Source organism: Lissotriton vulgaris, chromosome 9, assembly GCF_964263255.1.
Source record: "Lissotriton vulgaris chromosome 9, aLisVul1.2, whole genome shotgun sequence".
Classification (NCBI taxonomy): Eukaryota; Metazoa; Chordata; class Amphibia; order Caudata; family Salamandridae; genus Lissotriton; species Lissotriton vulgaris.
The window spans coordinates 99,665,156-99,676,125 of record NC_141697.1 but is presented as its reverse complement, the minus strand read 5'-3'; the positions used below and the strand labels follow the sequence as shown (position 1 = coordinate 99,676,125).

Genomic DNA, 10,970 nt, shown 5'->3' with positions numbered 1-10,970 from the left:
GGCAGATAAATAATACAGGCAGCTTCTCCTTATAGAAATGTGTTGCCTTCACATAGTTGTATAGAGAGAAACTTCCGTTCTACACGCTTGAATTAGACCAGGACGAACCAATCTTTTATTAAAATGAAATGTACCAGGAAATTTAGCCAAGGCTGAGGCTTGATGAAAATATGAGGCTGAAGGCAGGAACAAAGATATTAGTGCAAAAGGTCGTTAAGTTATCACTTCCGAAAGAGCAGTCAGAAAACAAGGAATAATCCTTTGAGCTGACACTGCCACCTGCTGGAAGTAAGACGCAGATGCGCATCTAAGATCTCCACAGCTGACGAGCTTGTCAGTTACGTGCCGATGATCAGCTGGATGAAAGCATCAGCAACCACAAAACTCCAGCCAAACGAACACACCACAGCCCCAACACCAGTGGTTAAGTTGTAAAATAAAAAGTACTGGGGCTCTCCTCAGGAGGCAGCGCTAACAGGAGAAATGTGCTGGTGCAAACTGCTTCCTGACACTGGCACTGGCCCTGGTCCTGGCACTGGCACTGACACTGGTCCTGGCACTTCTTATTCTGGGAAGGACCTGGCCTAATGGCTAAAGCTGCCGGTTTTTAGGTCGAGCGTCGTCCTCAAGGTATGGTAAATAAAACAAAGGGCCATGTTTTTGTTTTGGATCTAGATCAACTGACTTGAACCGCATGCCCGCTTGCTTAACAGTCCAGGTTGCCACCGGGAAAAAACCCTCGTTTCCATCTGTTAACTTGGTCCCAGAATATCACACACTCGTTCTCGGATGTCCAGCTGCTGAAACTCACTGGGATTCATAGAGATATTTAGACCTGAAAATAACAGTTTTCAAGGAAATAAAAGACTTCTTGCCTTTACACTGAATTTTCTGAAGTAAATGCCCCCCAGACTCCTAGTAAAGCAAAATGTATGTATGTATTAAAACTATTTTGAATGGATTTTGTGCGTTCGCATTTATAAAGCCAGCACAAAGTGCACAGGTTTTCAAGGTGTGTACTGGGTTATAATTGTATGTACTTAGACGTTTGGTTGACCTGCCTTATATCGACTTGTATGTGGTGCAGCACATTTTTCTACTATTCACTGCATTTTGACACCTGTGCACGGTCAAATGTAAAACTGAAACGATAAATTAACATATTTTATTTAAGAAAACGGCATGATTGCATGTGTGCTTAAAACTGTGTCATGTGATGCAAGTTGTTGGTTTGACTCCTTATAAATTAATCCAAAATCCCTCCACCTATTGTGAAAAAAAATTCCTTCACCCTCTCTGATTCCTAGGTTGGGCGTAACCAATTATTTTGATATGAAGGGTTATCTTTCTTATTGAAAATTACACCCAGATTAAGATCTATAACTGCACAAATATACCCACTGCCGAATCGACTCACCCCCCCCCCTTTGTGTTCTTGCTCTTATTAACTAACCTTTCACCACCATCCTTTCTCCTACAACCTAACATATGGATCTCAGCCCAACCCCTAACCTCAGCATCGACATTGCTACTTTTTTGTTCACATATTCCTTGTATGGTTTAAATTTGAAGAGCGCGCATATAGATTATGCACTCAATAGCCAACATTATATCATGTAGTCTGGCAGCTTGTACGTTTTTCACAGACCATTGCTACCACAACATTCCTAAATGTTGCTCTTTATATTTATAAATAACTAGGATTGTTTCATGGTGTAAGATTCAAACCGCCTCATTAATCGCCAGAAAGGTATTAAAGATCTATATTATGCTCATTCATATATATATATATTTTTTAAATAATTATTTTGTAGTTGATTAGATGGTACAGGGATTACAAGGTCCAACACTGTACCGGATTTTGGGCATGGGGCTGACGCAGTTATTATTCACACAGCTCTAATGATGCACCTCAGGCACGGGCTGACACAGTTATCATTCACACAGCTCTGATGATGCACCTCAGGCACGGGCTCACAGCTGTTATTATTCACACAGCTCTGATGATGCACCTCAGGCACGGGCTCACAGCTGTTATTATTCACACAGCTCTAATGATGCACCTCAGGCACGGGCTGACAGTTATCATTCACACAGCTCTGATGATGCACCTCAGGCACGGGCTCACAGCTGTTATTATTCACACAGCTCTGAAGATGCACCTCAGGCACGGGCTGACACAGTTATCATTCACACAGCTCTGATGATGCACCTCAGGCACGGGCTCACAGCTGTTATTATTCACACAGCTCTGATGATGCACCTCAGGCACGGGCTCACAGCTGTTATTATTCACACAGCTCTAATGATGCACCTCAGGCACGGGCTGACACAGTTATCATTCACACAGCTCTGATGATGCACCTCAGGCACGGGCTCACAGCTGTTATTATTCACACAGCTCTGATGATGTACCTCACGCACGGGGCTGACGCAGTTATTATTTAAACAGCTCTGATGATGCACCTCAGGCACGGGCTCACAGCTGTTATTATTCACACAGCTCTGATGATGCACCTCAGGCACGGGCTCACAGCTGTTATTATTCACACAGCTCTAATGATGCACCTCAGGCACGGGCTGACACAGTTATCATTCACACAGCTCTGATGATGCACCTCAGGCACGGGCTCACAGCTGTTATTATTCACACAGCTCTGAAGATGCACCTCAGGCACGGGCTGACGCAGTTATCATTCACACAGCTCTGATGATGCACCTCAGGCACGGGCTCACAGCTGTTATTATTCACACAGCTCTGAAGATGCACCTCAGGCACGGGCTGACGCAGTTATTATTCCCACAGCTTTGATGATGCACCTCAGGCAGGGCTCACAGCTGTTAATATTCACACAGCTCTGATGATGCACCTGAGGCACGGGGCTGACGCAGTTATTATTCACACAGCTCTGATGATGCACCTCAGGCACTGGCTCACAGCTGTTATTATTCACACAGCTCTGATGATGCACCTCAGGCACGGGCTCACTGCTGTTATTATTCACGCAGCTCTGATGCGCTCTCTAATACTCTTTACTAATAACTCTCTCCTACTCACTATCAACTTCTCACTCTACTACTTACTCTGTGTGTGGGTGCTAATGCAATAGGTCCCGCATATGCAAGCAATGAAGCTATTGCCAATGTAAATGACAATGCCATTTATTTATGATTTAAAAAAAAAAATCATGAGCAATGCCACTAGCTCTACCTTTAATGCAGCCGAGACCATTGCATTGTAAATGCTTGTTTAGCTGGGGTATCTGGTTCGAGTTTCGGCATTGCTCAACATCCTGTGATTTTGTAGAAAATCATGTGCTTTTCAAATGAGTGTGTCCTTAACTGGTGCTATAAGCACCGGTGCTGAGGATTTGGTGCCTGTGTTGAGCACCAGAAAGCACCTGCTCAAATTAAGCACTGCTCAACACAAAAGCATAGGCACAGGGAAAGGGAGTGAGGCCTCACAATGCTGAAAATTCCTGAGGATTGTCAAATAAGCTGACTGCACATTTCCAGTTAGACGCCTCACACCATATGATTCCCATGGAACGCTCTGGAGAGAAACAGTGAAAGTGGATTTTCAATAAACGCTTCACTTGTAAAAAAAATATTACCATAGCGCTCCTCACAAATATAGTTCAAGTTCAAAAAAAGATGTTGCCTCAAAAGTAAACGTTTAAAATGCTGCTCCTTAATCACTTGGCAAAATACAATTCCCAACATGGAACTCACTGCGATGTCAGGATTAAAGCAGGAAAGACTTGCATGTGAATTGACTAGGCAATATGCGGCAGAATCAGTTGGTGATGCAGGAATCAACAGGGGAGAGAACCAGACATTGCCCCCAGCGCAGTACAGGAGAAAATGATCGTCACCAGAAGAGGGGTAGAACATAGTACAAGCTAAGCAGGGGCGGAGCATACCACTTGCGTGATGGGAAAAACATGAAGATAAATACATATGAAGATAAGATTTGAACTTATAATGTATCTATTTATAACAGTATGCTTCACTTGAGAGAATTCGTTTCTGTACAAAAAGTCTTTTTTTAAAAGTTCCCCTTAGATATTTGAGTTTCCTATCTGCTGGTAAACTGCCTTCCATGATATTTTCCTCGCATGGTCACGGCCTTGCACAATTCCTCGTCTAGATAGGCTCTAAGATCTTTTTACAGCGCTGTGTTTGCCGGTACAGAAGAGCGATCCCAGTAAGCCCTACCTTGCCTAGTAAGGATTTTTCTATATATTATAGATATTTTCTTACTGGGCAAAGGCTATAGCCACTTTTATTTTTGCACTCTGAACCACTCCTTTAGCTAGGTGTTTTGTAAACCTAATTCTTATGAAAACTCTGTGTAAATTGGTCTTTGAGTTGAAACATCCACATGATAATGGTTTGAACTCAATCTTGTTTGGATTGACATCAAAAGCCTGAATATCAATATTTTAATACTTACCAAAAATAAGACTGTAGCAGCCAAAACAATCGTTACCCACCTATTTGTTATAGATGCACTTTGGTCTTCTTGAAAACACTTGCATAGCACCTTTTTTATTTTGATTTTCTTGATTATTGAAAGTATTGTAATTGTGGCTGTAGAAATCAACCTTTGAGTTACATGACATAGTGTATGTTGTCTTTTTCCAGCAGCTGGCCTATATAAATACTGTGCAAATATGATATTGCTTACAGGCTGATAAATTAAGCATTGCCAGAAGTAGCCGCATATCGGATTAATATTTCCGTAGAGACCACTGTATACACGTGTTATAGAGTCCAGAATCATAGACATATTTGGTAGCCCTTTATAGCATATCATGGAAGACATTTCTGGGCCCCTTCAAGCTCTCGAAATGCTGCACATCTGGTGTACAGGTACAGGTCCATGGGTCATTTGACTTGTTGAACAATAGCCTAATCCGCCCTGCTGGCTCGGTGTAGAAGCCAAGCATAAGTTTCCAATTCTCGTTCTGGCCCTCTGGTTGATCCTTCTTCATAGCAAGTCTTGCCACAGGGACAACCTCCTATACCCAGACTTAGCCTCTGTGCACGGGTGGTCCTGATGCTCTCTTGCTTGGACTTATGTGTCTTAATACTTCTCAAAGAGAACAGTACCACTGACCCAGTCATCAGCCTGTGAACAATTCTTACCAAACAAAGTTGCATTCCCTATTATGTCAGTCTCTGGGCCTCTGCACTGGCAAATATTATACGTCATCTTGTAACTATTCATTAACATTTGCTTTTCTTGGGGACTAACATTTCCCACACTGGTTATACTGATCCTACACCGTTTAACAGACTCTTAGCTTTTCCTGCCTCAGAAGTGATCAGCTCAGATCTTGATGGGTCTGGGAGCTCACTGAATGCATCTAAAGCAACCACTATGTCTCCACTGCAGCTATTAGAGTGGGAGCAGTAACTGCAAAGAACAATCAAACGTCAGTGAGTAAATCCTGTATAACTGTTATAGTGAAAAACATTTTTTAAAACTATATATACATGAAAAGATAACCATGGCCAGCAAAGCAATAAAGGCATTGGAACATGTAAGGAAAAATATAGGACAATTCTTTTATTTAGTAACAATTTAATTTGTTAATTAGAAACACAGGATTTTCACATTAATATAAATATTTTAAGTGTATATGTGCGAAGCCCATTTTGATTGCACAATTAACTCAAAATTGCTAAAATCAAGCAATGTTCCAGTCGTAGTCAGTATCAAAAGAGATTAATTATTCCATACTAAGGTTAATACAAATTGCAGCTGGTCTAGATAAAGTGCCAATACTACAGTGCAAAAAGGTCAGAAGTAGAAAAACAATGAGACATTTTCAAAAGATAAAAAAGAAGATAATCACACTTATTCATTACACGAATGACTCGGGTCACAAGATGCAATCGCCCAATCCTTGCTATGAGCGAAACCGGTATAAAATCAACAGACTACTAAAGGGGTTGAGATATTTTCTGGGGGTGTGGTTGTGTGGTGCCAGAAGGGGGCGGTAAACAAAATGACTGAAAAGTTGATCATTTGGCTAGACATCAGACATAAAGTTGGCGTTTTTCTGGTGGCTCCTTAGAGACAACATTAACGCCCAGCACATTTAGTACTGAGGAAGTGGAGCCACTCATGTAATTCAACAGTCGGATCCATACAGAAATTACATTTTCAAGCCATCATCAATTGGCCAAAAACATTATGTACAACGCTTTACGAAAAAAGTGCTTAAACAATCACATTAATTTAACTACAAAAAAAGAGCTGGCTACTATTTAAAATACATATTTAGAATCAGCATAACTGTAGAATGCACGAGAGGAAATGGCGTGTTCTTCAATGTGATCCTTTTTAGTATGAAAAGATTGATGCGCCAGGGCCCTAAAGCTAAAAGGGACACGTCACACTGTATATAATACTAATCCCCAGAAGAGAGAAGAGAAATGTCCCTGTGAGCTTTTGGAGTTTGGTGATGGTGGGTACCAGGGTCGAAACTGAGCTGGGACTTCCTTGGCATGGCCAAAACAGAATTTATTAAAAACCAAACAGGTAAAACATAGACAGACAGTAACACACCACCCGCAATTGCACATTTCAAGTCAGTTACTCGTTTAACATGTTCATTTCGTTAGTCAAAGCAGAAAGAGGATGCCAGCACCACAGAATCCTTTCCTAACACACATTTACAAAGCAATGCTCCTTCTGGCCACTGTGCATTGTACACAATTTGTCATTCGCCACGCTCCTTAAAGTGCGCGCCCACTCCTCAGTTCGAAGATAAAAAAGACAAAGGCTGAATGAGTCCTTGCTACCTAAGAGTGTTTTCAAAATCATACTGCCTTGCTTGAAAGAAGTGTCTGCGATAACTTCTTAAAATCAGTGGCTTTTGTTTCCCTGCTGGAAGTGCTTTGTCGAACAACAGACTATAACCTTACATTGTGCTACCCAGGAGTGTGGAACAAGGAAATCTTGCCCCTGAGATTGCAGAGCCGTCCATGTAGGAGATCTGAAAAATCTGGCAGCAGATACCCAGTCCTACATGAACTATCTCTTTATGTCAGAATAATGAAATCCAAAGACTTTGACTATATGTACAAGATCAAGAGCAAATTTTACAAACACAATATTTAATCCCTTTCTTCTACTTCCCTTTTTGCCGCCTTTCCCTTTTCACACTCCAGAACTTTTCTGCATGAAACATATCATATTTTCACATTTGCATGTCCCAAAGGGCTGCTACTGCAGCCAGCGACATTATCCACACAGGTTTGGATGCTGAACCTTTCAAAATGTGGGGCTCCTCATCTGTACTGGACAGTTTCCCTAATGTAGCTCGCCTCACCGGCTTTCAGCAAAACATTTAAAAAGGGCTGAAAAATAAAGTATCGCCTTCTCTATAATACCATGGGTCAATATTCTAATTATAGCATCACTAGAAAAATAATATCCCCACAACTGGTTTGTTGCAACAGTAACTACAATGTGGGGCCACGTTGGACCTACGCTGGCAGATAACATGTACCAAGGATTCAAAGACAAGTTTGTGAGGAACGAACCCCAATCACTAAAGCTGCCAGGCCACAATGCAATACCAATCCATGCTGACACATTTCCTTTCTTCATATTAATCACAATTTGTCTCCGACTGCAAGTGTAAAGAAGGGAATATGTGTTCTCCTCTGAGCAAAGGAAGACAGGGACCACCACCACCAGGTCACACACATAACTCGCTTCACTGGACACACCACTAGACACAACTAACCCCATTAAATGTTTCAGTCTCCACCACCTTGAGGGAAGAACCAGAGGTCCCCCTCTGCTAGCCACCCAGAGCCTTTTGAACAACAAGGAGCTAGTCGGCCCGAGTATTTTAAAATTGGATAATAAATTTAGTGGAATTGTTTATATTGCTGCCAAAGTGGCATATGACTAGGACTCGCAGGGCTCTGAGAATGGCAACCGCTTGTGTCACAGGTGGATCAAGGACCAGAGACGTGCAGGTTGGTTGTCCATCATTCCGAGGCATGGAAGCGGTATCTGGATCCCTGGAAGCTGGGAACTGTAGAATGTCCCTGACTTTGAGAAGAATTCAGTGCAGTTCATATATCTCATCCCATGTAACGCTGCCAAGCGACAGGGCGTGGAATCTGTTTAGTATTCATGAAAAGCAGCCCTTCTTAAGTTTGGGTAGGCCACAGCGTGAACAGCATGCCTGATGGTTCTCACAGTTTACTAACTTGGGTGAAAATCGAACTGGTTCAAAATACATCTGTGAGCAACGTTTCCTCAATCCAGTCTGTTCCTGGAGGTAGATCCTCAAAATGTGTGCACTCATGAGAGGTCCTGGGGGTTCTACAAACTAGGACACTTCAAGGAGGCCCAACAGATGTGTGTGACTGAGGTCACTCACAAGCTCCCATATGAAGAGCAGCCAATGGTACTGACAAAACCCCGCATGAAGGCATATTTTCGCGCCATCCCACAGAAAGGCATAATGGTATCACAACACAGATGCACCCCTTTCTCACAAGCAACTCAGAGAAGAGAGGAGCTATTTCTGTAAAATATTACCAGCAACATGTGTTAAGAGTTCAGTTTTCAAACGTGACACACAAAGTTCTTTTGTTGTTTTGGACATAAAAAATGCATTCATTTGTGTATATAAAAAAAATCAGAATTGTGCTCTAGTTTTATCATATTTCTCAGATATGAAATAACACATCTTCCTTTGCTCCTTCAGAGGTAGACAGCTTTTTTCTGCAAGGCATGGCACTTGTACAGAGGTGCAGGAAGTGCCCTTGTGGTGAGGGTCGGGTTTGGGCCACTGCCAGGGTCTTCCTTTGAACCGCCAGGTCCCCTCCTACCAGGTGCGAGTACACAAGAAGGAGAAGGGATATTCCAGAGCACCTGCAGGGGTTGTGCAGACCGCCAGGGACATCTTCTGAAGGCCTTGTGGACAAGGAGATGCTTCCGCCGCCCCGGCTGCTGGGGTCACTTGCGTGCACTGTGGCTGTGCCTTCCTTTGGGAGCCGGAGGGTGCTCAGAGAGCCACTTGGCGCAGATCTGTCGGATGACGTTGTCCTTCCTGTCCACTGCCACCTGCTTCACTTCCTCAACCAGCCGAATCGCTAGTTCGTGCTCTTGCTTGACCGCGATCAGGTAGGCCGAGCGCAGCTTGCTGCACATCACATATGCGTCGATCTAAAGGAGACAAAACGTGGTGATGAGTGATGCATGAACGGGATCCCTCTGAAAGACACAGGGTGAGGGCACACAGTGCATGCTGCACACAACAGAAGCCAATGATAAACGCGCTCTTCATTCTGCATACTCAATTCATAGATTCACAATTACATGGTTAAATGTCCGTCCACTGTAAATACTGCGGTCTCTGGTACAGTAATCTGCTGGTGCCGCCTTGCTCCTCATTTCAAAATTCCTGACTGGCTGGTCTGTTTTCATGCACAAAAGCATCATGTTAAGACACTATATGTGTTTGACAGGTTGCTCAAAAGCAGAATACTTACCTCTCCTGAAGAAAGGCTCCCCCCAAGTGCAGCTCCACTCCCCGTGGTACCGATGAGAGTCCAGCGACTGCTCAGTAAACCCAAAGCTTGGGGGTGCATTCAAACAAGACATATTAAGACTTGTAGGAAATGCCCCAGCACTGCAGCAATGTTCCTCTCTCAAGCAGACCGGGCACTGCACGTGGGGCCCCAATGGTGGAATGCTTAATTTGGGGCCCTATAAGTAAAATGTTTGTGTCGGTCCCCAAAATGACAATGCTTGTGTCAGTTCCACGCAACATAGAGCAGCAAGCCTGAATTGTACATCCTGCACACGCGAAGTAACTCACATATAATATAAAGCGATGCCATTTTCCTACACTACTGAGCTTTAGTAAGAAAAAACATGTTATGTGAAAAACCTATACTACCGGCTCGACATTTAGTTTCATGGGCACTGTTAGAATTGGGGGTCTCTAGTTGGCACAGGTAGGTACTTGTGACAAATAGGGACCCTCTCCTCTAGTCAGGATAAGGGGATTACACTCCTAAAATAACCCCTGGTCACCCCCTTGGTAGCTTGGCACGAGCAGCAAGGCTTTATCTCAGACGCGTTGTAAGTTAAGCATTTGTGACCACACACACTAACCCAGTGACAACACTACAAATGGACACCACACAAGGTTTTGTATCAAAAATAAGTATATTTTATATAGAGTTACCACAAGACCAATAAATGACAAAAAGAGTTCACAGAACGATTAGATTAGATTTCAAGAGTTCTGGTTAAAAGGCTTAATTCAAGGTTCTGTGCGAGTCGGTAGCCCGGCCAGGCTACAGCGTTGATGAAATAACAGTCTAGCAAATCCAGCGGACCGCGTCGGTATGGGCCCACTCAAATGTCGACAGACTCAGTCACAGTACCTTATACTTGAGGCAGCCGGCATGGATGTGCGAGCTGATTCCGGTGTTAGTTGCGGTGCAGAAAGGAAGCATTGCAGGACGCGTTGTCCCCGTTGACAGAGTCGGTGGATCCAAGGCGTGCGTTGAAGGACGAGACGGTGCTTTGATGAGGTGCTTGCAGCTTGTGGTGCGGCGACAGAGCCGGAGTTCGGGAGCTGGCGTCGATCAGTCCGGACAGCGGTGCGAGTCTTGCGGTGCGTTGCAAAGCGTGCGAGGCGGTGCCCAACACCGGTACGTTCACAGGATTCGAAGTCAGCAGCGGTGACCGCGTCGGTCAGACTGGTACAGGTCGGTGTAGCGAGGCTTGCACGTCGCCGTGTCCACCAGTCGCGGTGCAGGCACCGGCTCAGTGACGGCATCAGGACAGAGTCGGTGAGGTCAGAGCTTGCGTTGTTCGAGGCATGCGCTGGTCGATGTGGTCCCTACAGGACACTGGGCCGGTCATGAGAGACCGTCACAGCTTCCTGCGAGCGAGCTGGACAAGCAAAATCTCAATT

The 10,970-nt window shown here is 44.0% G+C and overlaps 1 protein-coding gene across 3 annotated transcripts in view; it reads right to left on the bottom strand.

Annotated features, from left to right (window-relative positions):
- Positions 1 to 5,560: 5,560 nt before the first annotated feature.
- The window catches only part of ZFYVE26 (zinc finger FYVE-type containing 26), a 710,441-nt gene continuing 705,031 nt past the window's right edge, over positions 5,561 to 10,970 (bottom strand). For all 3 annotated transcript variants that reach the window (XM_086937127.1, XM_086937129.1, XM_086937128.1), the window contains one exon: positions 5,561 to 9,205. In XM_086937127.1, coding sequence (XP_086793253.1) covers positions 8,996 to 9,205 — 210 coding nt within the window. In that variant the 3' untranslated portion in view covers positions 5,561 to 8,995. The remainder of the gene's footprint in view (positions 9,206 to 10,970) is intronic.